This window comes from Parasteatoda tepidariorum, chromosome 8 (assembly GCF_982258835.1).
Source record: "Parasteatoda tepidariorum strain Cologne lab strain chromosome 8, Ptep-v5.0, whole genome shotgun sequence".
Lineage (NCBI taxonomy): Eukaryota > Metazoa > Arthropoda > Arachnida > Araneae > Theridiidae > Parasteatoda > Parasteatoda tepidariorum.
Window position 1 is genome coordinate 78,696,548 of NC_141762.1, and position 18,076 is coordinate 78,714,623.

At 29.7% G+C, this 18,076-nt stretch overlaps 2 protein-coding genes across 6 annotated transcripts; one reads left to right on the forward strand and one right to left on the reverse strand.

The window, feature by feature from the left end:
* Positions 1 to 2,220: 2,220 nt before the first annotated feature.
* Positions 2,221 to 11,662, reverse strand: LOC107451309 (uncharacterized). 4 transcript variants are annotated; one of them, XM_016067366.4, is made up of 2 exons: positions 11,525 to 11,662; positions 2,221 to 6,801 (listed from the first exon to the last, which is right to left on the reverse strand). In XM_016067366.4, exon 2 carries the CDS (start codon positions 6,526 to 6,528, stop codon positions 5,557 to 5,559), a length of 972 nt encoding a protein of 323 aa, XP_015922852.3. In that variant the 5' UTR covers positions 6,529 to 6,801; positions 11,525 to 11,662; the 3' UTR covers positions 2,221 to 5,556. The 4 variants fall into 4 exon arrangements, with proteins under 4 accessions (XP_015922852.3, XP_015922851.3, XP_015922850.3 ...); XM_016067365.4 differs by having other exon boundaries at positions 11,479 to 11,615; XM_016067364.4 differs by lacking the exon at positions 11,525 to 11,662 and adding an exon at positions 11,378 to 11,518.
* A 101-nt stretch (positions 11,663 to 11,763) lies between these two features.
* On the forward strand, positions 11,764 to 15,469 carry LOC147806463 (uncharacterized). 2 transcript variants are annotated; one of them, XM_087169209.1, is made up of 2 exons: positions 11,764 to 12,021; positions 13,357 to 15,469. In XM_087169209.1, the coding sequence occupies exon 2, from the start codon at positions 13,831 to 13,833 to the stop codon at positions 14,758 to 14,760; it is 930 nt and encodes a 309-aa protein (XP_087025335.1). In that variant the 5' UTR covers positions 11,764 to 12,021; positions 13,357 to 13,830; the 3' UTR covers positions 14,761 to 15,469. The 2 variants fall into 2 exon arrangements, with proteins under 2 accessions (XP_087025335.1, XP_087025336.1); XM_087169210.1 differs by lacking the exon at positions 11,764 to 12,021 and adding an exon at positions 12,287 to 12,305.
* Positions 15,470 to 18,076: the final 2,607 nt, after the last annotated feature.

An 18,076-nucleotide genomic window follows, 5' to 3' on the forward strand; every position in this document is an offset into this window, starting at 1 on the left:
TAAAACAATAAAAAATATTTTCCTTTTTTATCATGACTCTATAAATTAAATTAATAAGATATCAAGTAAATTAATAAGATGCATATTGAATTCAACAATAGTCGTTTTAAAAGTTTTCTTTTTTAAGGCCTTCTTTTCCCTTGTACAAATTTAAATTTATTCTAAGTCAACAAATCTTGTTATGGAAATTCATTGGTATGATTCCCACCAAATGGGCATATTTAATCAGACACCTAAGTCAGGATTAGTTTCATAATCTCTCTCTGAGATTTTTTATTCCTCTTATCTGAGTGGGACATTAAGATGGCACTGGAGTTTTAAAATATATTGTTTAATACTAATTTAACCCAGAATGTTTTAAAAAAATGGCACCATATCTTTAAAATTTAATTTGATAATTAGAAAAAATTTAAACTAAGTAAACAAATTTTTCCACAAAATATTTGCATGAAATTGTTTTATAGGATTTATTGTATACTGTATTAACATTTTTGAGACCTTTCCTAAGCATTTTTTGGCTAGAAATCACTTTATATCATAAAAACTACAAAAACCATACTTACATACTTGCTGCAGAATCCTATATTCATTCTTGCATACACTCAAGTCAAAAAGTTGATAAATAAACACATTTTTTTGGGTTAACTCCAGACCAGAAATTGTGATTCGAATCCAGTGAAATTCACATGAAAATTTATTGAAGTGTGCCTAAAACATTAACAAAAAGTAATAATTCTAACTCCTCAAAATTTAATTTCCAAAATATAATGCAGCAAAATAATATTTTTGGAGGATTATAAGGTAATAAACTTACAGCAATACAATACTCATTACACTCTGCTGTTTTGAAAGTTGACAAATGTTTGAAACAAATAAATTCGTCCATTAAGTCTGTTATTTTTGCCATGAGGGAAAGGAGTAAGAAATACAATTACTCTGCTAGAGTAGCTCCAATGTGCATCATGTCTGGGGATCTGGCAAGCCAGTTTATTCTCTGAAATTCTTTGGCCTTGAGATATATTCTCAGACCAGCCGAGTCTTGTGTGGATGCATATTAAAAATGAACTGGGAATCGACTTTATGTCTGGAAAATTTTACTTAGAACTCTTAACATTTTAAACTTGGGTGCCTTCATGGCATTCGAGATAAAAAGAGAGTTTGTCTGTACTGTTTCAGGTAATATGAACATTGGACAAAGACTCAGTTGGTCTGGACCAGGTTCTTTTCACTGGTGAGATTCAAGTACGTATTGATTCTGTTGATTTATGGAGAGAACCAAACACCTGATACCATCAAATACATATTGGAAAAGGGCCACTATAGAGATCAAGGTGTTATGATGTCTGTTGAGATGTCACTCCCACAGATTTGCACATCTTTCACGAAGGCACCTTGACTTCTATAAGGCAAAGGGCTGAAATCTTGTTCAGAGGTGCAGTTGGTTTCATTTTTATGGACAAAAACAAGAATCCCACACTGGGCAAGTGAGAAATACCTGGAAACTAATGATATTCAGAGGATGAAGTGGCCAGCTAGATTTCCAGGTAAGAATCTAATGGATCATATCTGAAATGTTTTTTAACAGAGCAATTGCAACTTACCACGCTTTTTGGAGGATTGGGATTTTTTGTCACATAACATTTGTCTACCACATTAAGAGCATAAGAGTTGGTTCTTCAGAAGTGGATCTTGCCCTCATATTAAATTCAAATTTTGTGAATGGTTCTAAGAACATGACTCTTTTGAAACTGATAATATTGCTACTAATGAATTAATTGAGATGTAAAATTGCTCTGGAAGATTATCTAATTCACGAAGAATAAGTGTAAATATAAACTACAGAGAAACCTCAAGGAAAGAATACCTCTTTGTAGAGATCTCTTCTATTTACGGCCACTTTTGAGAGGCATGAAATTTTTACATAGACTTTGTGTTGAAGAAAATCTTTCGAAGAGACCATCCAAGCTTCTCCAAGGGACCGGACAAACTTATGCACCAAGTGTAGAAAAGGTCAAATAAGGATACACAAAACATTTTAACAAAACAAATAAGATTAAAATGTGTTCAAAATATTTGTGTGGGGCTCTTATTTAGAGAGCTCTTCTAGTCTATCTCTTAAAGAGATTGACAACCTCACGTTGCAGTCAGAAAAAAAAAGCTATTTTAGAAAAAAAATAAGCATCTCAAACAAACAAACCACTCATTTTTTAAAGTTAACTAATTTTTATGATATAAGTTTAAATGCAGATTTAAAACAAAAAACATAATTGTTTATTTATTTAAAATAGTTTTCTCATTCATAATTGGGAAATTTGTTTTTACAAATAATTATATCAGTAGGGGTGATTTTTATTGACGCTAAATTTTATTCATTGCTTCGTTTTTCATGATGCCAACACAAGTGGCATTTCCGCACCAAGAAAACGACACTGATTAAAATTAGTCAATAAAGGTAACCCCTAAGAAAAACCAACCTCCATTAATGACCATTTTAAGGTAGAACTGAGAGTGGTCGCTCCCAAGAGGTTTCACTGCACTAATTTTGATCAAATTATTTAAAATTACTAATATATATTTCTTTTAGATTTTGTTCAGATTAAATATGCTTTGCAATATTTAAAATGAAAGAGAAACATTTTTTGTCAATTGCTATTAAAATATTTATAGTACATGAATTACTGTCCTAATTTATTTATGAATAAGCCTAAATGTAATCAAATTAATAAATATGATCAAATTGAAAAAAAATTATTACATTTGCGAATACAAGATAAAATAGCCCTAATTCAATAATTTAAAGTACAAGCATGATTTTTTTAAAAAAATTTTATGTATAAGGAAAAGTAATATTTTTGATTATTCTCTAAATTTCAGCCTTATGATAATATATTCTTGTTTTCCAAGAACATTCTCGCTGCACACCGCTATAGAATAATATTATTCATTTCTTAAATTATTGCTTGTATTTGCTTCAAGTGATATTTTCCATTTTTAAGGCGGTATTGAAAAGTAATACCAAAACTATTACGCTTTTTGTTTAATTTACTGAACGATTCTTGTTACATGAAATATAAATTCATGATTATAATGTTCAAATACCTCATCGCAACTTAGAAAGAACAATCGTTCTATGTCAAAACTCTTATCTCCTCTCCTCTTCAATTCACTAATAATGTCAATATCTAACACCTATAGCTATATAGTGAAGCTTTATGTAAGTGTATTACGATGGTTTCACTTTCCATAGTATTTTTTGCTTTTTAAATGCCAAAAATATACAATACATTTTCCACAATGCTTACTTGGAACACTATGTTTAATGCACTTATGAGTTTCCTTCAACTTCTAAACTTAAATAATTTTAATTAGTTTCAAAATTAAGATAAAAACTAGTTTATAACCTAATCCCCATCCACACACTAATTTGGAAATAAGCCAAGTGTCATTATTGTGTGTGTCTGAACTAGAGATTATAAAATAGCGAATAGCAGCTCCAAAAGTAGCAGTTTTGGAAATTTTATAGCCCCAAAATAAAAAATATCTATAATAAAATAAAGTTATATCTATACACATGGGGAAATTAGATGCATTAAAATTTTTTATTTAATTTTTAGTACAGCTCTAGTATGTATTTAACCAAATCAAACATAAGGCATCATATTACTGGATGCAGCTACCACCACTACAACTGAAAGCTTTCCACCTCGTTATACTAATGTTCTAACTATTTAAAAAGTGAATCAGTTTGTGAAAAAGCCAACCCTTATTCATAAAAAATTAAACTGGTGGTTTTTTAAAATTTATAACTGGAAAATAGTTAAGATTTAAAAAACTATTTTAGCTGCAAATGTGAAAGTACATAATTTTACCCCAAAACTCCAGGTTTTAGCTCAAAATTTTTCAAAAAGATCGCACTGCAAATTCTTAAATTTAAATATTTTAGACTTTTTTTTTCCTGTTGCGTTTTGATTTAAAATGACTATTTATGTCATTGGGTTTGAGTACGATTCAGATAATAATGTGTTCAAGTATTCGTGTATCACTATTCTTTTTTTGAATAAATGTTTTCAAAAATTGCAGTTGTTTTCAGTAGAGGTGTAATTCGATCTTTCTCTCTATGTGATACAGGTTAGAAATTATGTAAATTTTTGTGTTGTAGTTACTTAATAAATAAGTATGTATTTGTTCACTAAATCAATTGCAACCCTTATATAATTGAAAGTAAAATATAGATAAGAATTTGAATTTATGTTTTCACTATGCTTTAGCATTAACTTTCCTGTTAAGTTCATCAGAAAGATTAAGTACACACTTTCATAGATAGTGTATCATTGAAAAATAATACTTAGTTTATACTTACTAATACTTTTTATAATACTTAGTTGATTTAAAAATTAAATCACTAGTGTACTCAAGATAAATAGAAGAAAAATCGGTTACATTAACAAAAAATTACAATAAAACCACACTTTTTTAAAATATATATATAAATAACACTTTATTATAAGTGTCTCAACTACAGATCTATACATATGTTTTTCCTTGACTGAATATACAATATACATACATATTTTTAAAACTGGCTCTGACAAATATACACATAAAGAAACTTACTAAGTAAAAAGATTTAACATTATCAATTTCCTCAATATCATTTGTTATTTAACAATATCTTTAAATAATATACAATTCCTGAATATTATTTGTAATTTTTTGTACAACAAATAAGATTGTTCATTTAGGGGAAAACTCCTAATCAGCAAAATAACATAACGAAATAAGTTTCTATTGTCACAGTCAGAATGTTCCAAATAATGATTGACCATTTGAACAATTATTAAAGAAAAATGGAGAGATAAAAATTCATGTCTTGCTGCGTTCCGGAGAAGAAAATAGAAAATTTATTTTCATAACTTAAAAATTATAGTGACAAAGTTTGTGAAAAGATGACATTGTTTATTAGGAAAGCCTTATATAAGCTACCATTTGCAGCAACAATATTGAACAGTATGAGGACAACATAAGCTATTCTCCTGCAAATATTTTTAATTGGGATAATCTGACATCTGCTTTTAGCAGAACATTGTTGTATAGTATTTATAATACATCATTTTTTGACAGAATAAGTATCGTGTTTCTATACTAAGATTGTGGTAAGATTTTCACCTGTATAAAAAAGAAAATTAAGAGTTTTTGCAAATAAAAGGAAGAGCGTTAAAGAATACAATTAAGTCCAGATTGTAAAAAATCATTCTATGAATGTTATAATTCTAGCTGTGTTTGTCAACTATTTCATGCTTTAAACATGACTGGTGTATCCCAATAACTATAATCAAATGATTAAAGTTTGCTTGACTAACTGGTCTTGGGTAGTAATAATTAAACTTTCTTGGGTATAATATCAGCACAAGACAGTGATAACATTTTAGTGGGGAGTTGGGGGGTGGGACACTGAGAGAATAAACTTTTATCACCAGTTTGAATACTAGTACAATGAATACAGTTTGAATACAAGTCCTTTCTGTAATTTAAAAACTGTGGAGATGGATATCAATTTCAAGGATTATTTATCATGTCTGATTTGGAATTTTCACTAGCATGAATAAGAATATGATTGGTTAAATATTGTCTTTTAGAAAAACCCTTATTACATACATTACAACAGAAACGCTTTTTACCAGTATGAACTCTAGCATGGAGAGTTAGGTCATTTTTTCTTAGAAAACTCTTACTACATAGGGGACAAGAAAACTGTTTAATACCAACGTGAATAAAAGAGTGAATATTCAAAGAAGATTTTTGCGCAAATCTCTTACTACAAATGTCACAAGAATAAGGCTTTTCACCAGTATGTATAATACTGTGACGATTCAAAGTAGATCTATCATTAAAACTCTTATTGCATTTGTAACATGAGTAAGGTTTTTCACCTGTATGAATTATATAGTGAGAGTTTAATCTGTATTTAGAAGAAAAACTTTTATTACAAATGCTACAACGATTAGGATTTTCACTAGAATGCAAAACAGAATGCTCAATCAACAAAGATTTTCTTGAAAAACTTTTACCACATATGTTACAGGTATAAGGTTTTTCACCAGTATGAAGAATATTGTGATTAGTTAAAGAACTTTTAAGTGAAAAACCTTTATTACAAATGCTACAAGAATATGGCTTTACACCAGAATGCACATAGCTGTGCTTAATTAAAGCTCTTTTTTGAATAAAACTTTTTGAACACATATTACACGGATAGGGTTTCTCTTCTGCGTGAGTTAAACTATGGAGAGCTAAGTTGCGTTTTTCTAAATACCCTCTATTACATATCTCACAGAAAAAAGTTTTTCTGTCTGAATGAATGCGACAATGCTTAACTAAATTCTGTTTAAGAGCAAAACTCTGATTGCATACATTACAAACGTAAGGCTTGTCATTAGTGTGCACAACACTGTGATTTTGCAAATCATATTTTCGTTTGTAGCTCTTATTGCACATGCTACAAGAATATAAAATTTTATTAGCTTGCATAGCTAGGTTATTTTTTAGTAACACATATTAATAAAAGTAATATATTAATATTATATTATATCAGAACATATATTTCTAATATATCTAACTAAACAATTTCCTATAATTCAAAATTTTTTTTTTCATAGTTAAATTAAAATTATTAGTTTGATTAGGTTCATAATTATAGTTAAGAGAAAAGTAATAAGTTGATGTAACTAGTTGTAAAGTCATGTAAACTTGATTATTCTTGATCAACTTTCATAGTTTCACAGTAGACTTTTTGATAACAATCTAAAAAAGAGAGAGAAAATAAAACGACTTTAGAAGACTTATTGTAGACAACGAATCAATGTAACATTTGGAAGAGACTTGCTTAATTTAGATTTCAGAAATTAGTTCAGAATTTTATAGTTAACTATTTGAAAAAAAAAAAAAACATGCACATTTTGTCAAGGAGTTTCTAGGTAAAAAACAAAAAATTTTAAAAATGAACACAAAAAGAATTAACAAAAAGAATAACTGACAGTGGGGCATATATTGCCCAATTATTGAAGAACAAATAAGCATGGAAGAAGTTTCTTGAATTCTAATATATTTCAGAATTTTTAAAGCTTAATATCTGTAATTATATATTAAGGGTCTGTCTAGGTTTTTCTGAGAAGTACTTATTTTGTAAAAATTTAGACATAGTTTGCAAAAATTAAAAATATTAAAAAATCAACATAAAAATATGGTAAAAACATGGATTTATCGTTTTTTATGGGATACAAACATAAAATTTTAAGAAAAAGTATTTTGTGAAACTACCGTTTGTCTTAAAGATGAATTTGTGAAGCTACCGCTAAACGGTTGTAAATTTGGCCTGAACAGACCCCGATATATGCATATAAAAAAATTTTCTGTTTCTTTATTTTTATAAGTAAAGATCTGGTTCAAATTTCAAGGGTAGATAGATAAATTATATGGAATGAGAATCTTTCAGCAACCCATGGCTAGATATGTGATCCTATGCATTGTACTTGTGCTGCATGTATATGGACTCCCTTATTATGTACTGTCGGTTCGTGTTCCATTGAACTGGTACACTTATTTATCTAAATTACCTTAATTTTATGCTAGTTGTATGTTTGATAGTTATTTTATTTATTTTTTTATAACCGTAGTTGAACAGCTGACCCAATTTTTGGGTTTATGACTACTAATGTTCAACTACGTAGCCTTGTAATTTTGAGCCCAATCCGGCAGACAAGGGAACTCCTGGATCGAGTACTGGGAGAAATTTGCCTCTGTGGAGGATTTTTAGATAGGACTAGCCCACATTTGAGTTACATGGTGAGGAAAACCATGAGAACCTCCCAGCGTTAGCCTGACGAAAAGGAACTCCGTTTAAAACTGAGGATATTTCATGTCAGCACTGTGGTCGGTGAAAGCCGGATGTGGAATTCGTATAAGGTGACCATTCGTACTGATTTTACTAGTACAGTACTGGTTTTCAGGGCATAAGTCCTGGTTAGTCATTAAACAAAACCAGTACACGGAAAGTACTGGTTTTAGATTAGAAAACATTAAAACAAAAAAAGTAATAAAATAAGAATAATAAAATTAGAACTGGCAACCCTGATAATTCCATGTGATATCGTCAGGTGTCGCATGAGCAGAACCCCCACGACGTCATACAAGCCAGTGGTGGTCTGATGTACTAACTGTGATGTACTTACCTTATTATTATCATGGCGGAAAAACGACGAAAGTGCGTATTTAATGATGATTTAAAATTAAAATATACATTTATTAAAGAAAGTAAAAATATAGATCCTAGTGAAGTATATTGTAAAAAATGTAGAAGTACGTTTTCTATTGCAAATAGTGGAAAAAGCGCCATTGAAAACCACATAAAAACAGTTAAACACAAGCGAGCAGTGTCAGCAGCAAAGTTCGAGTATGACGTCATATTTTAAGAAAAAAGAATTTGAAACTGCCGAGAAGAAAATAGCTGCAGTTGAAGGTTTGTGGGCATATCATACAGTTATGCATAATCAATCTTTTCGATCAATGGACTGTACCTGTAAACTTATTAAGGCATGCTTCGATGCTAAATTCACATGCTCTAGGAGCAAATGCGAAGCTATAATCACTGATGTACTTGTCCCTTATGCAAATCAAATATTGGCTGAAGATCTGAGAAACTAAGTTTTATATCAGTGTATTCAGACACCTCAAATCACAAAGAAATTAAACTTATTCCTTTACTTGTCAGATATTTTTCATACAAGAATGGAATACAGGTAAAAATTATTGAAGTAAAGGATTTGCCAGGAGAAACGTCTGACATAGTTACCGAATATATTGTAGAAGTCTTAAAAAAACATAATTTAGAAAGCAAAATATTAGGGTTTTGTGCCGACAACACTAACACTAACTTTGGAGGCATGCGAAGAGGAGCCGGGAAAAATATTTTTACCAAGCTAAAAGCTACTTTGGACGGGCGGGAGCATGTGGGAATTGGTTGCTCAGTGCATATTTTAAACAATTCTATACAAACCCCGGCGGATTGCCTTCCAATTGATATACAAACTTTAATTACCAAGATTTACTCTTACTTTTACATCTATACTGTGCACGTCAGTGAATTAAAAGAATTTTGTAGACATAGAATATAAAAAACTTTTGAGTTACAGTGCTATGCGGTGGTTAGTGTTACGACCAGCTATTGAGCGCGTGTTGGAAATATTTTCTGCATTAAAATCGTATTTTGCGTCTAATGAAAAAACTCCGACAATTATTAAAAATTATTTTGAGAATCCTGAAACCGAATCTTGGCTTTCCTTTCTCCATAATGTGTCATCCACGTTTCATAACACAATTTTGAAAATAGAAGGACAGGATATTTCTATGTTGGAAACAAATATCATTTATAAGGACCTTAAAACCAAAATTGCTGACAGGATAGCAAGTGTGCTTCTGCCCCTGCAAGTTCGACAAAATTTAAAAGGGCTAGAAAAAGACGGCTTAGTTAAATCAAATATTTTCAAAGAAAAAGTGGTGGAATTTTACAGCACATGTTTTCAGTATCTGGAAGAATGGGAATGCCATTTTGACGGAATCGAGAAGTTTAATTGGATTACATTAAACATGAAACCTACGCATCAAATGGTTCAAGTATGCAGTGACTATTTAATTCAACATTATCCGGAAATAAATTTAATTGAAGATGAGCTTTTTGATGAAATCTGTTTCATTCAGCTCTACACGACAGATGAGAAACTTGGGCATTTGAAACAAAATTGCGTTTCGGTATCAGATAGGTGGATTGAAATTTTTAAAGCCTTTAAAGAAAATGATGTGTCCAATAATATTGGCAAATTGGTAGAGTATTGCCTCTGTATGCCAGGAACTAATGCACCGACCGAACGGGTTTTTTCTTTATTAAACATCTGGACTAGTGAGAAAACCCAATTGAAAGTGGAAACTTTGAAATCCTTGTTGATTGTCAAAAATAATTTAAATGCAACCTGTATGGAATTCTATGAAAATATACAGGAAAACAAATATTTGTTAAAAGCAATTCATTCCTCAGTAAAATATATATAAAAAAAAAACTAATTTAAATAACTCCTTATGCTTTATTATGTTATTATATTAGGTATGGCTTATCATGTTATGTTATGTTTAATATGTTTTATTTTTATATTGTAAAATTATATTTTAGTTTTCACATTTCTTGTGTTTAAATAAATGCAAAATTTTTTGATATCTAAAAGTTTTTTATTTACTTAGGTATACAGGTTGGCCGTTGGGTGAATTTTTGATAAAAATTTATAAAATTTGGGTGCGGCTGGTCAAAATTCATGTTGTCCTGGTTTCAGGTTTAAAAAAAAAAAAAAAATGGTCACCTTAAATTCGTATCAACCAGTTGATGGGATTTGAACCTGGTTCATCTCATTGGAAGGCGAGTTCTCGATCCCTGAGCCATTGTGGCTCTTTGATAGTTATTGTCAAAAATAGCATAATGATAAAAATTAAATAGACACAGAAACAGCTATTTTATCGTAATTTAGCAACTAACTTAAATCTACAATTAAGTTAGTTGCAAGTTTCTCATCATATTTCAAAAGATTTCTGTATCGTGATCTGCAGTAGAATAACTGCCAAGTCTTGGTAACTTACAGGTAGCAGCCCACACGAAACTAAACAAAAACATCACAGAAAGAAACCAACAGGAAGGTAATAAGTTGTAGTTACCCTCAAGTGATTCAAAACTTCCTTTTTTTTAAAAAAAATTGCAACTTTAAAATCCATTTAACACCTTGGTGATTGTAGCTGATTGCTTTAAAATAAAAAGATTGGAAAATACTCAGGAAATTTTTGAGGCCTATAGAGATGTATTGTACATGTTAAAACTGCAAAAAAACTGAGGAAACTAGCATTGTAGGTAATTCTACTATTGGACACAGAGCACCTTTTAACATTGCTTTTTGTGAACATGAGGGGATATTTCCGCATCGTAATCTGGTGCGCCGGGGATATTTCGGTATTGTGATCTGTGGCAGAATAATTGCTATGTCATGACAACTTCCTGGTAGGAGTATGCGAGAAACTAAAGAAAAACATGACAGAAAGGGACCAACTCGAAGGGTATAAATTGTAGCCATCCATGGGCAAACCTCCACACGTTTTTATTTAAATAAATTTCTTCTAGTTTAAAATCAATTTGGTGTCTTGGCGATTATAGTTGCCATGACATATCACAATACGGAAATATCCCCATTGCACTACGAATCGATACTTGTTCACGCTCACCAAGGCGCCAAAGGGATTTTGAAATTGCAAAAATTAAAAAAAGAAATATTGAGGTTATAAATTATACCCTTGGAGTTGGTCGCTTTCACAATTCTTTCTTTAGTTTTTCACAAACCACTGTCCTGAGGGCACCAAAAATTACCAGTCATTATCTTACGAACTACAAACCCTTTTTGCCACAGTTAAATTCAATACTGCCCTGATGTTTACTAACTTCAAATACTCTGCCTAACTTTTCACATCACCAATATGGATATCAGCATACTTCTTCAAGACTGTTTAAACAAAAACAAGAAAATTAATTGAATTTTCCTTTTCTATTAAAATAGTATTTTCAAAATTAAAAAATCGCTTTTATTAAACGCGATTTTGTAAAATCCACAGGAGGTCCAGAAAACGAAAATAAGTGCCCAGATAGTTTTTTAAAGCTTCAAACTGTTTATTTCTGTTCTGTTTAAATATAATTTAGGTGCTTAATGTTATTGAAGTAGAAGTAAAGTTTTGTATTTTTATATTGTTTATAGCAAAAACTTTACTCTTCATAAACAGAAATAAGAATGCAAAAGCGTTTCGTTGAAATTGACAATTAATCACATAAATTTAAAGTTATGCATCCGAGTTTTTTTTGTTTGAAATTATTAATTTTCGCTTTGGTTTGCCGTTGTGTTAAAGAAAAAGTGCATTTTCTATTATGATCTTCTTATTTCCATGGTAAATGCTCTTTTTTGTTTACACTTATGATGTTTTTATATTTCTTTCAGGGAGTAAAATATGTTATTTTAACTATTTGTTGTTGTCTTGATTATGGTTTTTTATGATTTGTATTCCCTTCATTTCCCTTAGAACATTAAGAATTATGATATGATTTTAGCTTCAAGCAGACACTTTTCACCGAATTGTTTCACTTTATTCTGTTTGGACTGAAAATTATAGATAAGAATTTTTCAAAATCCTTTACTTAATTTCAAAACAAGCATTTTCTTGCAACAGTTCAAGTAAATAACTCAAAAACTCAATTTATATTTTTATTCTGAGTTTGCCGTGTTGTTTGTTAAATTTAGTTAGGTAAAATTTCAAGTTTTTAACGTATGTTTTTAACAATTGGGGTTGAGAAGATCTTCAGAAAACAGGTTATTCAATTATGATTCAAGTATATTTATCTTGATCTTTGTCCAGGGATATTTCCGTATCGCGATCTGTCACGCCAACTACAATCGCCAAGGTGCCAAATAAATTTTAAACTTGCAATTTAAAAAAAAAGAAAAAACATGTAGATGTTTGCCTGCAGGTGGTTCCAGTTATATCTTTCGAGTTGGTCTCTTTCTGTAAAGTTTTTTTTTCTTTTTTAAAGTTTCTCGCGAGCCATTGTCCAGAAGTTGCCAAGACTTGACGGTTATTCTGCGATGGATCACAATACCGCCACAGGCAACTCTCTCTCCCTTTGTCCTTCTTACCCTTGTAAATAAGTAAATTTCAATTCTCATATTTCTAACAAAAGATTTTTTTTTGTATAAAATTTTTTTATTTTCCTAAAAATATAATTATGTTTGCAATTTGCAAGGCATTTTTTTTTTATGTATCCCTTTCTACTGTCCTTTCTCTTTCGGATAAAAATAGGTGCTTATCTGCTTAGGGGGCTTAAAAAATGGCTGAACTGTTATTAAAGCCAGTGGTGCTTAATTAGGGTTAGTACGCATCAGTAAAAGTCTAAAAAACCAAAATTCGCCAGGAAAAAAGAAACTGGGAGAAACATAACTTTATCTCAAAACCTTGAATTGTCAAAAAATTTTCTCCATAATAAATTTTGCAAAAAATGTGGTATTTCATGTTTTTGTTTGCAGCTGTGCAAAATAATATTTAAAAATAATAAAGAGAATGGCCAAATAGACTATTACTTGGTTGATTATTGAGATTCTTTTTTTTTTATTGGAGTTATATATTGGGGAAAATTAGAGTTAGTTTCATTATCATACTCATAATTTATTTTATGCTATTTATTTATAAGTATGTAATTGACTCATTTTTATGTTTTTTTTTATTCTTTAGGTTTGTTTCAAACACTTTAACAGAATGGACTTAAAACTGTGTTGCCATATATATAGATAAAACTATGTTGCCATATTTATTAACATTTTGGTCTATGTGAAGTACCTTTATATTTTTGCAATTACCTAGCAATACATACTACAAGAAATATCTAAGTTTATCAGAGACTGACATTCAAGTAAATTTTAACAGGCATTAAATATTATACTGTATCTAATGATATTGCACATATAATTTATGATTAGAGTTATTACTTTAAAACTCAAAACACAGTAATAACATCTTTATATTATTTTTGAAGGCTGTTCAGTGTATTTTTTCTGGCCCCATTATTCTAGCATTTATTTTAATGAAAAGAAATGCTGAAGACCATTGTCTAGTTCCATATAAATATTATTTTTATAATTTGTATTAAAAACTGTATGTTATTTAATATTGATAATTTCTTATTGCTATTGTTGATTTCTGTGTGCTATGTGTGATAAAACTGTTTCTCTTGAACCTCCTATGACTAATAACAATATTGATCAAACAAAAGAAAAACTTTATCCTTGTATCATATGTAAAAAAAGTTTCTCAACAAAAGGGAATCTAAATTCTCATAGAATTACTCACAATGATCAAAAACCTTTTTCTTGTAATGTATGTAATAAAACATTTAATTGGAAGAATGGTCTAACTGCCCATCTTAATGTTCACGCAGGTGAAAAGCCTTTTTCGTGTGACCTGTGTGATAAACAATTTTACCGTAAAAATAGTCTAAATCGTCATGTGCTTACTCATTCTAGTGAAAACCCTCACGTTTGTGACATATGTCATAAAACTTTTAAATTAAAAGGTTTTTTAACTGCTCACAAACGTCTTCACGTTGATAAAAAATCTTTTTCATGCAACTTATGTGATAAGAGCTATTCAAAAAAATCTCTTTTGGATTATCATGTTTCTATACACAAAGATGTTAAGCCTTACACTTGTAATATATGTAATAAGAGTTTTAATTGGAAAGTTAGTCTGACTAATCACAGCTCTAGGCATCATATTGAAAAAGCTCATACTTGTAGCATATGTAATAAGAATTTTTTGTCAAACTCTCATTTGAAATCTCACTATCTTGTTCATACTGGAGAAAAACCTTTTTCTTGTATCATATGCAATAAAACTTTTGCAAGGAGATCTTCTTTGAATATGCATGCTCGCATCCATACTGGTATAAAGCCTTATACTTGTACCATTTGTAATAAGAGTTTTTTAAAAAACAGTGCTTTAACAATTCATGCTCTTGTTCATCAGGGTAAAAAACCCTTTTCTTGTGAAATATGTAGTAAGGGATTTTGGAAACGGAGGAATTTAGAGACTCATAGTTTAAGTCATGCATCTGAAAATGCTTGTTCTAGTGATGTTTAGTTAGATGTGAAATATAATTCCCTAATATAAATTTGGTTATTTTACTGTACATATAATCAACACAAGAAAGATTGACTACTTGTGTCAGACTTGTTTTTTTAAATAAACATTAAATAAAATATTTTTGTTTCTTCAAAATTATGTCTACGATAATTTTTTAAAATCTGATTTAAAATACTTTCCTCTTGTATAAAACACGACATTATAATTTGCAATTTTTAGCATAGACGAGTATTGATGAAAGAGAACATCAATTTCATGAATAGCTAAGAAATTTTTTTACTAAAACAGGCTATTTATTTTGCGGCTTTGAGGAGAACTCCTCCAGACTCAAAGTCTGGTGCTGTCTGCTGCTATAATAACAAGGGTGAGCACTTTTCTGATGGGGTGCAATGAAAGTGTCAATTGGTTTACTCACCTATGTCAAGATCAAGACGAAACTATTTACCCCACACCCCTATTTGAAGTGATTATTCCTTGTAACCTTAGTGCCCGCCACAACGCGATACTGATGTCTGGAGGAGTTCTCCTGAAAGTCACACTATAATCTAGGACTTTTGTAACTTTATTCAAAAAACGGTTTTTTTTCTTTGTAAATATTATTACTAAGTATTACAGTACATGAGTACAACCTCTATGACATAGTCTGCATCTTTTGTTTTAACTTGTATATTGCTTTGTTTTAAGGAACAATAAACAGTGTATATTATATTGTGTTGTTCATTTTTCCATTTTTGATCACCATAAATTGCTTTATAATGTTAACAGAATCTCCTTAAATTAAATTAGAAATATCTAAAGTTATGGTTATTTCGAAAAATCCGAAACTGGTTTATGGAACATCTTATAAAAATCATAAAGATTCAAAACAGTTTATTCACTTATAATAAAACCTTGGATAATAATATAGCTTGATGCTAAGAAGTATTTAAAATTATAATATTTACTGTATAAACCTATTCTGATCATGTAGGTTCAGGTATGAAAACTGAATTTTTAAGTGAATCAATAAAAACGATTGATGTTAGGCAAAAAGTATTGATGATTTGCTGAAGGAAGAAGATGCACGTAAGCTATAATTTGTGTTTTAAATAAGATATTTTGATGAAAGTGGTCACTTTTTTATGTAGTGACGAACCATTTCTGAACATGTTCAGTAGAATAAAGAATATTTTTTGGGGCTATTCCTATACTTCAAAATGTAAGGAAATATTTGGTTCCAATAGGATGGTGGAGTTCTATTCACAGGAATTAGTCCACATTTGAGTGAATAGGTTGAAGCATTAAAGGAACATGAAATACTTGAGTTACCGCATGCCAATGATTTAGAAGACCATTTAATTTATTGTTTACAAGATAAGCATGTAAAAAGAATAAAAATATAAGTAGTAGTACTTGTTTTCCCAATTATAAAAAATTACCAATTCAAATAGTTATTTTTTTTCTCCTTTGTTAAAGGTATTATTTTTTATAATATTAGTGAGTATCCCCCTTTTTTAGCTAATATTAATGAAATATGTACTATTATGATAAAAATGTTAAATTTGAATGTTCCTTAATTTAAGAAGAGTAACCAGAAACTTATAAAAATTTACCCTAAATTAGTTTTTAAAAAAATTAAAAGTATCTATATGAATGTGCTGCTTTACTGCGTTTATACAATAGCCAATAGTTTGAAACTGATACTTATAATTTATCTGCAGCTATACTAAATTTAATTTTGCAACAGGTGCAACTACTAACTTCTTTGCTTATTGAATTATTTATTTATTTTTTTGTTTTAACTAATTGCAATAGCTATAAGAAGATGGAAATAGCTATACTCAAACCCATCATATCTACACCTTATTAACGTAATAAAAATAATCGATCAGAACAACGCATGTCTATAGCAGTAAATTTTGTAGACGTTTTATATGCTAATAAAATATTTAAAAGTACCATCCTCTTAAATTTGGTAAGTACAGTGCACAGAAACATGACATCCTAAATAACTTTTCATTTCGTTATCGTATCTTTAGGCACTAGAACTCAATCATAGCGGTAGTTATTTTTTTTATTTAAATAAAATTTGTTAAGTTTTTAAATTTTAGTGTTATTTTTATGAGTCCATGGAAATTGAATCACAGTTGCTGTTTGCATGTTTTACTTTTTATATTCTTACCTTATACTTTATTTACGTAATAATGCTCTAGAAAAAATATTAATTTGCTTTTTTCAAATACCTACTGATTGTAGCCTTAAATTAAAAGAAGACAAAATGGTCGCAAATTCTATTTGCATCATTAATCTTTCTTTACCAAATTGTAAAACCATTAAGTTTTCTTTATTTCTTTGGTGTTGGAAATTTTTCAATTATGGGTGCGGTCACCATTGAGAAAAAATCTTCGTCGTCGAACTTTATAATTGCCTATTTCTATTCAATATAAAAATGTTTTAAATTGGATAAAAAGCTACTTTTTGATCCTCTCTTATCCTTAAAAATGATCCGTGTGAAGGTTGAGTTATCTTGCTTCTAACATTGAAGGTTATATAAGTTAGCAAATTGCCTTCGTGTAACCGACGCTGTAAAATAAATCAAGAACATCATTTGTTGAACTTCAATCTTTTTATATTTTATTTTTCAGGACTGAAAAATTTCTATAATAGTTACATAAATCTTAAAATTTTTGCGTGCTTATCTTAATTTTCAAATTATTGAGTTAAAATAATGTGAAAATAAATATGCAAAATATTGGGTTCATCTTATAATGTCATTTTTGATTTTGTTTGGAAACGAGTTGCCTACTGTAATAGAAGGAATTTTATTTTATCGATTTCGCTGAAAATTCGATTTATTTAACTGATGTGAACCTTTTTTGACGTTGTAGTTTTGTTCATGTTTTGTAAGACAGCGAAACAGAGTCAAATATCAGAACATTCTTTCCTTGGCGAAGGATTTACAGAGGAAAAATATCACCTATTTACGTTATTTGAAGAGGGAAATCATGAAAGCCTCCCGAAATTTGACTGAGGTCAATGATGTTCTAATTTCTTAGAGAATTGCATGATTTTAATAAAGGGCATATGTTACCTTCTGCCAGCAACATTTAAAATAAATCTAAATAAATTAAAGCAACCAGCACAGTTGCGAATTCGAAAATTAATTTTCATTTATCATGCGATCCAAATGATTGGGCTTTCAACTCTCTGGCTGTGGTACAGTATCAAAGCTTCAAAATTCACTTTTTTTTGCAGAGAAAAAACATTTTCTATTATTGAAATATATATCTTTTATCCCGTTAATATGGTACGTATATCTATAATTTTAAGTAAA